Source organism: Centruroides vittatus, unplaced genomic scaffold, assembly GCF_030686945.1.
Source record: "Centruroides vittatus isolate TY-2023 unplaced genomic scaffold, ASM3068694v2 contig_8, whole genome shotgun sequence".
NCBI lineage: Eukaryota > Metazoa > Arthropoda > Arachnida > Scorpiones > Buthidae > Centruroides > Centruroides vittatus.
In genome coordinates, this window is record NW_027122517.1 from 776,743 (window position 1) to 793,739 (window position 16,997).

Sequence of the window (16,997 nt, forward strand, 5' to 3'; positions counted from 1 at the left end):
TGGGATCCAAGACTCAAACCTAGTTTGCCTAACAGTTAAAATGGTTCCGATCTCATCCTCCTTTACTGTGTGCTGTTGCCAAATTAAATTATGTGATAATTCTGAAATAGTCATCCTATGCTATGTTTTCCATTTTGATAAAGTTCTTGTGAAGTACAGTCAGTACTATTTTCATTGTTGTGTAACAGAAATTAAAAAAAAAAAATAATAATAAAAATTGTAATTTCATTTTCTGTAATTCAGAATTCTTCTTCTAGAGAAAAAATATCTGGAAGTTATTCATAATATCAATTCAATGATTATTCAATATTATCAGGCCACTTCAGAAAAAAACTGTTTTTATTTAATGTGTAAATCCAACATATCATTTCTTTTAAATGAATGAAATGATTTCAGAATTGTTTCATTATAACAGGAAATAAGATAAACAAAGTAAAGCCAATTATATCCATTATCCAAATAACAAAGTAAAAATTCAGATATTATACGATATCAAAACAATAAGTCGAAACATTGAAAAATAAATTCATAAAAATATTGTTTATTTATATTAAAGTTTTAATCATGTTTATTAACATTTTCCTGCTGGATTTTTGATTTTTTGGTGCTTAATTTAGCTTTTTATTTTTGTTTGCATAATAAGGTAAATTTTTTTGTCTAAAACATTATGCAGAACATTAAACATAACGTTAACAAATTTACATATAAAAATCCAGCAACAAGTTGCTTAACTTTCCTAGCCATATTTCAAACAGCATGTGTGGCATTGTTATAATATTTTATTATTAAAAAGTTTTTTATTTTTAATTATTATAAAATGGCAAAAAACTTAATTTTGAGGGTAGAAATGGGTTTTATAAAAAAACTGTAAATGCTAATAATGAGTAAAATCAACATTATGTCTGACCCTACTGGAGATACAACACTGACCTCTATGTCCCCACCTCCTCGAACTTTAACTACCAAAATATAATAGCATCATTCCCCTAATACACAAACTTCCCTGCAAAATTTTAGAAATTTTTAAAAATAAAAGTATTGGAGTTATTAACCTTTGGCGAGTAAACAAAATTGTGCCACCTACAAATACAGAAAAAACTCCTAAATATTTTTTTGCATTTTTCTCCTTTAGAAATCCCAAGTCCAAAATGTAAAAATCTTGGGGGGGGTTATTTTTTGATTAATTGCCATACTTTTCCTCTGTTATATATAACAGAGCTGGGGAAAGTAACAAAAGTTTAAAATAACTGATCAAATTATTTTAGAAGGAACACTTAAGCTAAGTTAAATTCCCATTTACTTTATTATTCTCATTTTATTTAACTTTGATTTTTATACCTTGCTTGCCAGGTACTGTACGTGGCTACGTTTTAGGAAATAATCATTCTTTCTTGGTTAGATTTGAGACGATGTTATACATTATGTCATCTCAAATCTAATAATTGTCATTTTCTTAACACTTTCCTCATAACACCACAGATTTTCATTTACCTTTCAATCTAATTTATACTCTCTACTTTTCTGTTTTCCTGTGTATGATATAACTTACATAAGTAACTGAAATTAAGGCTATTATACATAAAAAATTTATTTCAGGTATTTTCAGTACTATTTAATTTAAAATGCAAACAAAGATTCTTTGTAGATTACTATAATTGGAATAAAAAGTTTGCCATTGAAAGTCACATATTAGATAACTTTAATTTAACTTCAATATCATTAACAATGATGTTCTTGACAAACTTGTTTTTCTTTGTCTATCAAAATTATCAGATAATCATTGTCACATCTTAATATTTTAATGATATTCATTTTTTTAACATCCTAATATTTCTGAGATAAGCAACAACTTAATTTGAACCACAGATCATTCACTACAGATAAGACATCAGTTTTCTTTTTCTTCTTTCTATTGTTATCTCTAAATGTATGAGCCATAAATTACAAGATATAAAAACACAGGTAATACTTGATCACTTTTATTCGTGACTAAATTCAGCTAGCAAGCATTCTACCAGAAAAAAAACCCATTCTTATTTTAACTATAAAAAGAAATTTATCTTTGTGTCTGCAAATTATTAGTATCTTACACGTAAATAACTAGATGTTTTCAGAAAGAATAATTAGCTCCCGACGCACGAACCTCGTGAGAACAGATTATTTTTTAATCCAGTTGGAAATAAAAAAAATGAAATTCAGAACCATCAAATGACAAATAATATTAAATAAAGATGGATGTTCTGAATTAGTTATGTAAAGAAACCCCGGATTTTAAAGAGCTTTTCCTTTGTTCTATCATTTAAAATGTAAATATCTTATTTAATTAACATAAAGTTTTGTGGTTTTCTTATCATACAAACATTTAAGTCAAAAATTGTAACAATTTTTTACATTGACATCTTAAAATGACAAAATTTAATCCGCAGCAAAATGATGCATATATTAAAGATTTCAAATTTTAAAATAGGAAATTAACATATTTAATTATTATTTATTTTTAGCAATATGTCAATTACAGTGTTCTGCTGGATAAAAATTATTTAAACATGTAAAAAAACTGAATTTGTTAGTAACATTTATTATCTTTAATGGATTAAAAATCAACCAAGAAAAAAACAAAAATTATCATACTGAGCAACAGTTCAAGACAAGGGAAAAGTAATAAATTCTTTATTGAAAATAATCAGATTCAAATAGTAAAATAATTAACTTACTTAGACAGAAATTTTAAATAGGGGACAAAAAGTTTTTGTTGGTTTATTATTATAAAATTTTAAATAAAAAGAATTTCCGTTCCTTTTTTTGAAATTCTCTTTAGGACTCAGAGAAGGAGCATTGGCTCCCTTGCTCCTTCTCTGACTGCATCACTATAGTTAAGTATAAAAATATTGACTCTGTTATTGTTTACTAATCATTTGATCAATATCAAAAAGAAACTGTGGCTGAAAATTAAAGAGTTAATAAGAATAGCCTGTATTATTTGGAATTCTAATTTGAATCCTCATAAAAAATTCTGTAATGCTTATTAGACTACACAATTCTTTAGGAAACCCAAGTTTGAGCTCCATACAGTTTATTATACCAGCTAAATTAAATTGAAAACTATTTAACTTGAATAAATAAGTACGATATTACACTAACAAATCAGAATTAGGAATTCAAGATATACAGATAGAACTTTAATATTTACACAGAAGACTTTAAATCAGCTCAACTTCTTTGAAATATGAGGTACTGTACATGTGAAACTGCAAGAGGTATACAGAAAAAATAAAATATCCAATTGAAACTCTGAATTTAATCAAATTTTAAATAACTTGGTTTCTTTGTCGTCATTAAAAATGGAAGAAAATCCTACATGCACACAAACATATAAAGGCAATAATAATATGTACCTTTTAAAATGTATACATCAAATAGAGGAGTTAAAAATTTCTTCTGCCAAATTTCATTCAAGGTATCCCTCTATGTTAAATATAAATAAACCAATAAACTAAACCTAGGTAAATCCAGCTTCAAATTTATTGTAGCTGGATTTACCAAGGTTTAGTTTATTGGTTTATTTGAGTCTATCCAGTTTTTCCACCTCCTTAAATATAAATGATCCACCCACATTACACAGGGTGAGCCACTCAAGACTGACCACTTATTAATAGAATATCTCCCTACAAAAGGAAAAGACTAATACATAACACAAATGGAACGATTCTTTACTTTGTAACCAAACAGAGGACAGAAGTGTGTTTCTCCTTACAGTAGAGACTCGTAAATCGGCACCCCGGTAATCGGCACGATTTTCAGTCGGACTGTGTCGTGCCGAATCGAACGTTTTTGATACTAAATTTACTTCTAAAGTATAATTTTCATGTTTTTATATTCTTCAATATATTTATTTTGTTTGTACAAAATGAAGAAATAATTTTTAACGATACGATAGCCTCGATTATTATTATAAAAATTTTCGTTAGGCTTAAAATCGATGAAAATTCAACACAAAGCGACACGCAACGGAGAAAAATTCAACAGGAAGCAACACGCAACGGAGAAAAATTCAACAGGAAGCGACACGCAACGGAGAAAAATTTGAACATCGGGCAGGTTAATATATTTTTTTGTACATAAACCGTAATCGGAACAAATTCCTAATCTGAACAACCCCAGTCCCCAATTGATTCCGATTTTCGGTTCACTACTATATGTATTATTTGAAACGTAACCATGCAATCACGAGTTACTCCAGTCTAAATTAAGTATTTGGACTGGAGCAAATCATTCTGTACAAAAAGAATAATAACTTCAATCTTAGAAAATATTCTATTCAAACTCCAGTTAAATCAATTCTTTTTGGTTATGAAGAAAATGTACTGTACTACTTTGCAGAATAAACTGTCATCACCTTTATAAACAATGTTTTTATTCTATACAACATTTATTTTTTTGATTGTGAAAAATTGTTTGAAATTGCAAAGCAAAATTGAAAAGCAATAACTTGGTGTCATTGGAGACGAGAATGTTAATAATTTTCAAAAATTAGACTTATTTTGTAAAAATTTTTCTATAACATTATTTTCAACATTGTAAAAAGCACTCCAAAAATATCTTAAAAACTGTATTAAACACTTTAACGTTGTATTAATCTCTAATGTTTTTGGCTTATATAACCGACTTCTTCGGGATAAACTTACAAAAGGAATGACGGTCGCGTTTGGACAGAATGAAAAAATTTAAAACATTCCAGAATAGACAATAAATAAACTAAATAAACAAACAAAAATATGAACATATGCATACGGAGGAGGACCCGCAGGAGAGCTACCGACTCGGCTCCGGATCGGTCGGCCAACAGATCTAGAACTTGGATATAAGGCAACACGACCGTTGGAATCGGGAGAAACAAGCTCGGCTAAGACTGTTGTTAGAAGCAAGCATGAAATGTTGCTATCTATATATTGTAAACAGTTGTCAAATAAACGGACTTAGTCCAAGTTCAAGACCAATAATAAACAACTTTCAATAACAAAAAGAAACATAAATGATAATTGAACTAAACTGTCCACCTGTTTTGCTTATTTAGATCTTGACAAATTTTTTGTGTTCACTTGCAGTGGTAGTTTTAAGGAAATGGTAGGAATAAAATACCCTGATTTGTTGTAGAAAGAAATTCAATAAAATTTATAATTTAAAATTTATTGACTCAAGCGCTTTTAAAATTTTGCAGACAGCAAAAAAGTGCAATATGACAAGGGGCTACTGTATTTATGTAGAATATACACAAAACAAAAGTTTTTGTTTAGTTAATTTAAATGATTCAAGTGTTATTTTAAAAATAAATAATTAAATAATAAATGCTACATTTGTAACTAAATAAATTTAAAAAAATGCCCAAGTAAATTTAACTAGATCTTTATCAGTTTTAAAATTATTAAATATAGTGTTATAAATATATACGATACCCTTTTTTCTTGATCGAGAATTTTGTTTTTCCTTTTAATTAATTTCGCCGAAGATGATTTACCCTTCGTCTTCTTTCGTGGCTCGATATCTATTTTTTGAGGTTTCACATACTAAAATAATAATTGTTGTATTTACTAAAAATGTATTTTATTTATTAAAATTATAAGTTTATCAATTTAATTAAAAATGTAAATATAAAAACAAATAATTTACTTTGTGATGATGAAAAAATTTTTATAATTATATTTTCGTTCAAATAAAAAAATTTTCTTCCAATTAAATAGTTTTTTCCCTTAAAAGCATAATTCTATAATTATTGGTGCAATCTTTTCTACATTAACCTAACTTTTACCATTGTCTATTATGAAGACTTCACTAGAATTATTTACATCATAATTTCAAGTCATTTCAAAGTTGACTAGCATAGTAATTTGTTTTTTCTACAAAAATATATTTCATCAATTTTATGGTGGTATGACATTAACAACAATTGATAATAAACTATAACTGCTTTAATGGAGTAAAATTACACAAATAATAAGATTAAACAACCACCCTGGTACACTTTCAACTTTAATGCTAATCATCTGGCCAGACAACACATTTCAAATGTTATAAAGAACATCAAAAATTTTTAAATGTTATTCAATTAATGAGTATTAACCTTGAAAGCAATTACTAACATATACTTATTCATCTTGTTATGTCTTTAATTTCACTCTATTAAAAAGTTATAATTTATTCAATTTAACTTAAATTTTGGAGGTTTTTTCTTTATAAAAAAAAAACAGTTTTATATTATTTTTTTATCATCTTGTATTTGTTATATTATAATTTTTTTTTATAAAAAAAATATGAAAATATGTATATACTGAAAAGCTTTCCTATTGGCTGCAATAGGCGTCCCAACTCCTGTTGTTCTGCAGATTGTTTTTGCTGGTGGTGTTTGATGAATTTTGTTGTCATCTGAACTATGATTTTATTTCTTTCCTTTATTTTTAGGCAAAGGCATTAATAAAATTTGATTCTCGCTTTAAGTGAAGTTTCCATAATGTAAACTATAATAAATTTTGAATATACGGTATTCCAAAATGAACTTCCACACTAAAATAAACTGGAAAAAAACAGTTTTTATTCAAATCACACGAATAAACAAACTTTCCTTTCAGATTTTCATCATCAAAACTGTAACATAGAACAACCTTCAAATTTCAGAAAAATAATTATTTTCTTCAAATCAGTTAAGCACTATGACATTTTGAACATTTTATAGAAAAACACTCCAATTTTATGGTTACATGGTTCACTTTTCCTAGCCGTTCAAAACTTTCACCACAACTCATTGATTCCCGGTGTCACTATTTCTATTTCATTTTGGCGATAGAAGAACACGTGATGATTTTAAGTACGGTAGTGTCCTGCTAGTCCAAACGTGTTTCGGTCGGCGGAGAGGAAATTTTTTAGCTCGCAAAATATATGTTTTTTTTTGTATTTTCTAGTTGAATTTAAATGGTATTAATGGTACAAAAAAATTTAGAATTTCACAACAAAAAAAAAATTATATTTTATTTTAGTACTGTATTAATACTGTACAAAATTAATAAATCAGTGTATGACATGGCGTATTAAAACAACAGATCTATACAGTACTTACACACAAAAACAAAAGTCATTGATAGTGTTGGATCTATATAAACCAGACCTGTTTTACTGCTTGCTTCTGCATTATTTCAATTATTTGGCTAATCCAAACAGGGCTTGGTCCCAATTAGTTTGGATTAGTGGGACTCTACTGTATCTTATATACTTAGAGAGAAGATATATATTTGGTAATAAAACAGGCATTTGTAAATTTATAATTTATTAACAACTAAATTATTAACTTCAATTTTAAACTTATAACAACTATAACATAATATAAAAAACACTTACCAAACCAAAAAATCCAACAGTAGAACATTTAATTTTAAAACAAATATATTTTTTTAATGTTTAAAACTGAAATACATTCCATGAAATAAAAGAATTGCAACAGTTTTCTAAGACACTTAACACACAGAAAATGTGGAAATCCAACATTCAATTAAAAAAAAAAATACTATTGATAACAGTTCAATCTTTATAAATAAATATTAGAAGGATGCAATTCAGCATCTTATTTTTTTATATATTGTTTTTGCAGTTTCTTCAAATCTAATAATTATATTTAAGAGTATATGAAAAATTAAATGTAAATCATAGCTCAATACATTCAAATAATCATTGATCTAAACTATACAATTATTAAAATATTATAGTAGTGCTATTAGTTAGATAATTAAACTATGTAATTTGGCCTAATAGTATAGAGTCTAATTATCCGTCTTTAGATCAAACTATATAATTTATTAATAGCCCTTTTATGATCTGTTAATAATCTGGTAATTAAGATCACTGTTTATTATATTTTATGATTTCTTTGGCACTTTTTTAATAGAAATAATCAACATTTATAACTTATATTTTGTAAAACTTCAATATTTATCCTAATGCATCTTTAAATAATCATTTTTAATTCATGATGTCAAGACTATTTAATTTTCTTATTCCAGTAAAGAAGTACAGTAGAGCATCGATTATCCGACTTAATTGGGGACTGGGGTTGGTCGGATAACCGAAAAGTATGAAAAAAATACATTATTAGTATAGTGTATTAGGCCTGGTTTAAATACTAGCCTCCCTTTTGTGGTCGAGCCAGTGCTGCCAGCTAAAACATGCAGAAATTTAACAAAAATAATATTAACGTAGCCAAGACATAACCAAATATTGTAGCGCCGCATCACTAGCGGACATTTGAATTTGCCGACTAGAACGCGGTCGGTTAACCGATAAGTCGGTTAATCGGGGGTCGGATAATCGATGCTCTACTGTATTTCTGATTTTTTCTCATCTTTAGCACATTGACAGTTGATGATAAAAGTCAGACATACGTGTAATATCTGTAAAAATGCATTAAATTTCAAATTCCCACTGTATTTTGTAACTCTTATAAATATATACAAACATCACTAAGCTTGATGTATTAATAATAAACCAAAATGATCACCATAATTAATCAGGTTAATATCTAATTATTAATAGTAGCAAAAACTAGCCCAATTATATTTACAGTGATTGATTAACTCTGACAAATTTTCCCATAGTGGTATAAAAAAACAACAATTTTATAAGGATTGTCCAATTTTCAATTGGACAATCCTTGTAAAATTGTTCCATGTCATATTTCATCCATGTAAAATCCATGTCATATTTCATCATGGGAAGAAGCTATTGATGAGCCACTTTATGGGCTGGTAAGCTTAACATAGGTGAAGTGCCGGCTGCATTAAGTATTTGCAGGAATAGATTTTATCTCCAGTAATTGGCAGACTAATATTAAGTCTGTTATGAACTAGTTATGATGCCTGTTATTCAATTCTGGACATTTTGACCAGAATTGAACAACGGGCAGTAGTTCAGTTTTTAGTGGCTGAAAAGAATGGGAGTGCCGACGTCTACAGACAAATGAAGCACATTTATGATTAACATTGCTTAAGACGAACAGCAGTGAACACCTGGTACAAGAGTTAAAAAGAGAAGGCCTCGAGTAAATTCGGGATAAACCGAGACCAGGTCGGGCACACACCTTAATCTCCGCTGCATTAATCGCCACTGTGGATGACAAAATCAGAAGTTGTGGGTTTGAGTCCTGCTTCAACCTGATTCTTTTCTTCCAGAACCTTCTAAATTATTTACTAAAATATTAATTTATATGAATGATGGCAATTTTATAACAGCATGGGATAACATTACGCCTCCTAACTGTCTGTTGGAAGCGTTAAAATATGGTCCACTATGAATGTCAACCAAAGAGTAGTCAACTTAACCTGCTCATATGAATGATGGTAATTTTATAAAATATTAATTTAATTATAATTATTAAATTTAGCAAGCAATGGCACATAACACCGGTCTCTAGTGCTAAATTACATAGCAGTTAATAAATAATAGTAGTAGTAATATAGCCCAATATAATTTGGCAATCCTTTGGTTTGACAAGTGCAATAATTTTTTAATACATACTTTGTAATTAAAAATATTAAAATTATTATAGGAACTGAAATTCCAGATTAAAACAAATGTATCAGAAACTTATGAATTAAAGAATGTACTGCCAGACTTGAGGCAGGGAAGTTTTATCATTATTAATACAACCTTCTTTGAGTTTAGCCCCATATATTTCTATAGCCTTGAGAATTTGTAGTTTTTCTCTATCAAACATTTTTCGCAAAATCTTAGCTTCATCCCAAGAAAGGGTCACCTTAGGCTCAGATGCAAATTGGGCCAGCAATGTAATATAGTCACATCTGGAGTTTGTCTTCTCATTGCTTTAAAATGGATCCTGTTAAAGAATACGGCGAGAAATTTCAAGACCAAATTGTGATTGATTCTGAAAAATAAACTCAGAGAGAAGTTTTTCAATGGCTTGGTTGTGCTGTTTCAACAGTAAACTAGGTATGTATGGAAGAAATATGAGAAATCTGGAGGTGTAAAAACAGTGAAGAAAACTGGCTGACTGAGAGCAACAACTGAGAACCAAGATCATGAATTAAGATGCATCTGCTCACAAAATTGAAATTTTGCATCAAAAGAATTAAATGTCAAGTTCATCATGGCAATGTTTATAACTGTACAGTTTAAAACTGATTAAATGAAATGGGCTACAAGTTTCATAAAACCATACAAAAACCATTCATGACGAAACAACATATGAAAAACCTTATGAAATGGGCAAGGCTTTACCAAAAGTGGACCATTAACGCGTTCAGCCCTTAGCCCGAGATATCTCGGGCAAGTTGTATAGCGTTACAAAAAATGGGGTCCTTTAGGACCCCTAAAAAAATTTTTTTTTTTTTTGATTTTTCGGATGTTTTCTAAGTCTCCAAATTTTTTGAAAAATTTTTACCCGCGCGAAAAAATTTTATTGCGAGTTTAATTAACCTTTAATGACACGCAATTAACGCTTAATGGTTTTTTTATGGGATTTTTTTATAAAACTTTATTCATCTTTCTAAAGTTCTAGTGCGTCGATTTTACTTCGGTAAAGTTATTTAAAGCTATTTTCTGATGTCAAAAACAGCATCCAATAGTTTTTTAATTTTTTTAATTAATAGATTTTATTATATATACGTTTAATTAAGTCGGGGGGTCGGAAATTTCAATTAAAATCGTAATTTTAAAAAAATATTTAGAAATATACCGCCATCTAGTATTCACCCTACTTTTTACCCTTCTCCTCCCGAGAGTTTCATGAGAATGTCCCGCGAAAGACGACACCAGCTGTTCTCAAGGTCATCCAGCTGTGTAAACAATGACACATCGGTGTCAAGTTTCGCGCTAAGGCGAGACAAAGGAAATTATACTTTGAAGCTTTTTCTTCAAAATTAACACATTTCTATAATTTTTTTTTCGTTTTTATGTTTAACTACATTAAAATTAAAAAGTATTTAATTCGCCGGAGTCCCAAGGAGTTAATGATTGAGAAAATGGAGTATTAAACACAAAACTGTGTTATTAATAAATAACACAGTTTTGTGTTTAATACTCCATTTTCTCAACGGGTACTTTGACTCGTTTCGGGCATTTTGCCCCTCTTCAGTCAACTAGCAGGAAGGAATATATACAATATATTAAATACAAAGGCAAATTGTATAAAAATATCTAAACATATGTACACTTTCACAGACATACCATTAAATTCTTTTACACAAAGGTGCGCATATACAGCGTACCTTTGTTACTATTATGTGTTACTATTATGAAAAACACTACCTACTTAACAATTGCAATATAAATAAAACTGATGCAAAAATACTATATAAAGAAAAGAATATATATAATAGGAAATTTAAAGAGAGCGTAGCTATTATAAAATCCAAAAACTGTATAAATAGAAATTTAAGTATAAACATAAATGAAAACTGGTTATGTATATTATAGATATAAAATAAAAAATTTCCGGGAAAAAAATTTTGTAAAATTTCTGATTTGTGTGACTATTCTTGTTTATGTGGTTAATTATGCAAATTCCGATCGGCGCGAACAGTTGAATATGTAAATCGTTGATAAACAGCAGCAGAGCAGGATACTGAGTAAAGTACCAACAAGAAAGAAGAAGTAATAGAAGTATTCTAGAATTTGCATTGTATCAAGAAGAAACTAGAATGAAGTTTGTCAGCACATTCATTGAGTTCAATAGGAAGATAAGGAACTTATTGCGTTTATTTCTGTGTAAGACCTAATATCGGATATATTTGATACGTCTTAATTCATAGCAATATAAGCTTGTATATTTATATATTGTTTTATATTTATATTTTAATTAGTTGTACGTGAATTTTATACAATTGTTGCTGTCATTTTATTGTTCTAAATATTCAAACCTGTGCTGTATACACACAACCTTTGTGTACAAGGATTTAATGGTATGTCTGTGAAAGTGTACATATGTTTAGATATTTTTATACAATTTGCCTTTGTATTTAATATATTGAATATTTTCCTTCCTGCTAGTTGACTGAAGAGGGGCAAAATGCCCGAAACGAGTCAAAGTACCCGTATCAACTAAATAAAGGTGGAAAAAGCCAAGTGTTTAATAAATAACACAGTCTTATGTTTAATACTCCATACACAGCAAAACACGGTTTCAAAAACAGATAAGATTAAGAAAATGTTATTTTTTCAGATGAAAGCAGACTTTGTGTTGGATGTGGAGGTAATGCTGGACAAATTGTATGGTGTAGAGCAAATGAAAACTTTTGACAAGAATGTCTTTTTCATTTCCAGTTGGTCTTTATGATTTGGAGCTGCATGTCAGCAAAAGGCAAGGGTAAACTGCATATTCTAAAAAACTGTAAATGGCAAAGTGTATGAAGAAATTTTGTACACTTTTCTGATTCCTGTGGTGGAAAATCAATTTGGGGATGAGGAAGTTGTTTTCCAGGATGACAATGCAAGTTATTATCATACAAAAAATGTAAAATAATTTTTGAAAAAGAAAAACATTAAATCTTTATCTTGGCCACCAAACAGCCCGAATTTAAATGTTATTGAAAATTTATGGGCTACACTGAAAATGTTAGTGAATAAAAAAAAATCTATCACAAAGGAACAGATGAAAGCTGCTTTGTTGCAAAGTTGGAAAGAAATTAATAATGACTATTGCTAAGAACTTGTCAAATCAGTTAACACATCTCACATTGAAGCTGTTATAAGGCCAAAGGAAGTCCACAAAATTCTAAAGAATTTTCATTTTATTTTTTTCTACTATGTTTTGAAACATTTCCAGATTAGGATTGGACAAGACTTTCTTTTTTATTTCCAAATTATTTTTCCAGTGTGATATTTTGCATAATAAAAGCTCTTATCATTAGAAACTCCAGAATTTTTATTACTCTAGGATTATTTGTTAACAAATAAACAAATTCTGCAATTAATAAATTTCACATAGTTGTGTGAGATAAGCCTAGGGCCAAGGGGGTTAATTCCTTCTGACCACTTACAGGCACGGATTGGTGAGATCCAATCTCTTTGTCAGTTGGATGGCTTTAGGACTGAGGACAAAAAGGGGGTGGGGAAGTCGTGAACAAGTCGACAAAAGTTCTTTTTTGGTAGCTAAGACAGGTGAACAAATTGAACAATTACCAAAAGAAAGGTTATTATACAACTGAACCTACAATACATATAATTAAACTTAAGATTAGATGAGGTTAAATATACACTCCTATTGAGTGGCTTGACAAAAGTTTCTATCAGCTTGCGTGCTGACCTAATGACCTAGCTCTATTGCTACTTCCGCTGAGAGAGTTTACAAGAATTTATAGCTACCTCAATATTTGTTGCTTGAATTAGATGACGTTCATTCGATCAGAGAGAGGAATTCGGAGAGAATTGGCAATGGTATGGTGGGTCTTCTTTTCGTTGACTTGCATGGGCCGGGATAGTCCGTTTGTGGAGGTCCACTGAACTTGGCACCTAGTCGTCAATTACTCCGGGCACTAATTACACAGTGCGGCAATTAAATTCCGGGACTGAAGCTATATCTCAGCAACCAGTAGCGACATCTGTTTAAATTTTATGTCATATCAAGTTTGGACATGTATGAACATAACCTAAAACTTTTATTTAAATCGGTTGACATTTATCATTGTTTTTGATATTTTGTTTATCAGTTTATTTTGTTACATGTCGGAAAACAATAATGGAACAACGTGCTGTTATTAAATTTCACGCTAAACTTGGCACAAGTGCCACAGAAACGTTCAAAATGATGCAAAAAGTGTATGGAAGTGAGTGTTTATCATGGTCAAAGACTTTTGAGTGACACAAGCGATTTTTGGAAGGCAGACAATCACTGGATGACGACAAACGTGTGGGAAGGCCAATAACAATTCGAACAGCAGATTCGATTCAAAAAGTGCAAGAATTTGTATCCAACGATTGCAATGCAACACTGAGAATGATGGAACAGGCATTAAACATTAACAAAGAGACAATACGACAAATTCTTAAAGAAGATTTGGGCAAAACAAAGGTCTGTGCTAAATTTGTTCCGCACACACTAACCCAAGAGCAAAAATTGATGAGACTGGAACATTCCAGAGAGATTGTACGAGCAGCAAATAACAGCTCAACCTTCCTCAAATCAATTGTTACTGGTGACGAGACCTGGTATTTTCAATATGATCCACAAACAAAACGTCAAAGTGCCGAATGGAAGTCAAAATCATCACCTCAAGCCAAAAAAACACGAAAAGTTCCATCAAAAATCAAGACGATGTTCATTGTTTTCTTCGATAGCAAAGGCATCATCCACCGTGAGTTCGTCCTACAGGGTCAAACAGTTACTGCTGCTTTCTACTTGGGAGTTTTGCAACGATTAATGGGAAGAATTCGTCGAATTCGACCAGAATATCGCAATTCTGATGACTGGTGTTTGTTACACGATAATGCACCGAGTCACAAATCATTGATTGTTCGTCAATTTTTGGCACGAAATCAAGTCTGCATGTTGAATCATTCGCCGTATTCCCCCGATTTAGCACCATGTGACTTCTCTTTATTTCCAAAAATGAAAATGAAGTTGAAAAGATGCATTTTTAATGATATTGAAACCATCCAAAGAGAGTCTACGCGCATATTAGAGGCAATACCGAAAATTGAGTTTGAGCAGGCATTTGAATCACTATTGAATCGCTGTAAAAAGTATATTGAAGCAGGAGGAGAGTATTTTGAATAATTTAATAAAAAGATTTGAATAAAATTGTTTTGTTTCATTTTTATAGATCCAGTCCCGGAATATAATTGCCGCACTGTGTAATTTGCCTTCTTTCGGATTTTGTATTGGATGACCGCCCGGAACTTTGGTGTCGCCACCTTTTATGCCTGATGCCTGGGAAAATGATCATGTGATCGACTATTGCCACGTCGAAGGTTAATTCCCAGGTGCAAGCATAGGTTTCTTCCGTTGACTTTGATTGCAGCTGTCCCGCTTTCACAATGAGATGTTTTCTTTTTGACATCTTGTTGTTAAAATTCCTCTCCGTTTGTTTATAGAGAACGTCATTCGATCTGTTCTAGTGCAATGTTTTTTCTAACAATCGTGTTAAGAAATTAAATTACAAAGTCGTAATTAAGTGCGAAATTCGCTCATTCCTCCACTCAGGCCCGTGGATAGGCCTGCAGGCTCACAGTTGCAGCTGTTCAAAATCTTTTTTCAGGGGTTGTGTTACCTTTCACAACTACTTATTTAAGTGAATTAGGATTTTCCACATTAACTCAATTAAAAATGAAAGATAGAAACAGGTTTAAAACTGCACCAGATATGCATATAGCATTATCTTCCCATGTTCCCGATTCAAATCAACTACATATAAATAAACAAGCACATCCATCTCATTAAATAAAAAATTTTTCCAAAATTTGTTTACTGTGTCTTTCTGCTAAATTTCATGAAATACGTATCTTTCCTCTTTTTGAATAGTAATAATTCTATATTTTTCCTTAAAAAAGTATACAGTATATATATATATAATTAAATTAAATACGCATTGAGCGACATCAACGCTTGCAATATGCACCCGTTACGCATACGAGGGCCAGCACCAACCCGGAAGATCGTACATGCTTCCCAGTCACCTTTAAGCCGTATGTTAAAGCAATATATGCTGAGATCGCCGGAAAACATTAGTTACAAATAGCCTATAGATGTCCCACAATCTTCAACATCCTCAGAAATGGAAAGGACTATCCGGTTCGTAGCAGGCTTCCCAGTGTGTACTCCATCCCATTCAAAGATAAGAACCTCATATATATTGGTTCAACCAAGCACTCTTTAAGTACCAGAATATGTGAACACCAAGAAGACCTTCAACACAGGCGATGCACCAAAGCCCTGGCCACCTTTGCATCTGATCCCGAAATCGAGCCAGAATTCGACAAGGCTGACACATCGACACTGCACCCCACCTAGAATATCTAAAATGGCTAGAAGCCGTATCCATCTACAAGGCTAACTGAGTGACCACCTGTATAAACCGGAAAGATGAACTTAATCTTTCTCTAGTGTGGCAGGTCCTCATAAACGGCGATCTTTAATTATCAACATCCGCACACAAATGTGGATGCCCATCTCAACGAGTTCCGTTATGCGAATATTTGGTTTTCGTTTAAATATGCACATTCCATTTTTTTGAAGCGTTTCAACGAAATTTCTTTGCCCGAGGAAGAACTATCTCAAAAGTTCAAAAATGTTTGTGAAAGGAAGGTTTTTTACGTAAATTACACTGGTAACAGGTTCCGGATTTAGTATTTTACCCCCAGTGTCAACGAGAGGTTGAGTTTCTTATTCAATTAAATATGTATCATCCATAACAAATATACATATATCATGGGTCAATAGTAAATAATGGAAATTAATTTCCAGTTTGTCTTTAATTTACACACACAGATATACTGGATCATAATACAAAATGCAGTTCTTGCACTTTACCAACCTTTAATATGCAGTTTATTTTATTAACATAATCTAATGTTTTCGGTCAATTAATTGAATTTCATCAGGATCGAACAATTTTTCGATTTATGATGAACAAAACTGATTATAGAATGTTTCTAACCTTAAAAGTTTTCTCAGTGCCTATTGCACAAGTCCGAAAATAGATAAATAGAATCTACAGACAGTGTATGCATATATTTGTACGTTATCAAACTATACACATAAAAATAAAAGTGAAAATAAAAATTAATAATAATAAAGACAAAGATAAATAAATAGATAAATAAACAAGTGATGATCTAATGGGCATTGACTAATGCCTAACTTTTATCTGTTCGTGCTTTTTTCTTTTTTCTTTTGCTGATATGTTCATAATGCACCCGCTCTCCATGCTGCAGAGACTTTATATGATTCTCTGAAGTTTATAGCCTGCCCTGCTAGATTGCTCTTGTGATTATGCCAGGCTACT

General features: G+C 30.7%; 1 protein-coding gene across 1 annotated transcript in view; it reads right to left on the reverse strand.

Annotated features, from left to right (window-relative positions):
• Positions 1-16,997, reverse strand: part of LOC136981992 (WD repeat-containing protein 46) — a 133,238-nt gene that overhangs the window by 13,140 nt on the left and 103,101 nt on the right. The window contains exon 13 of the mRNA XM_067278420.1: positions 5,454-5,564. Within this exon, the coding sequence (XP_067134521.1) occupies positions 5,454-5,564 (111 nt within the window). The remainder of the gene's footprint in view (positions 1-5,453; positions 5,565-16,997) is intronic.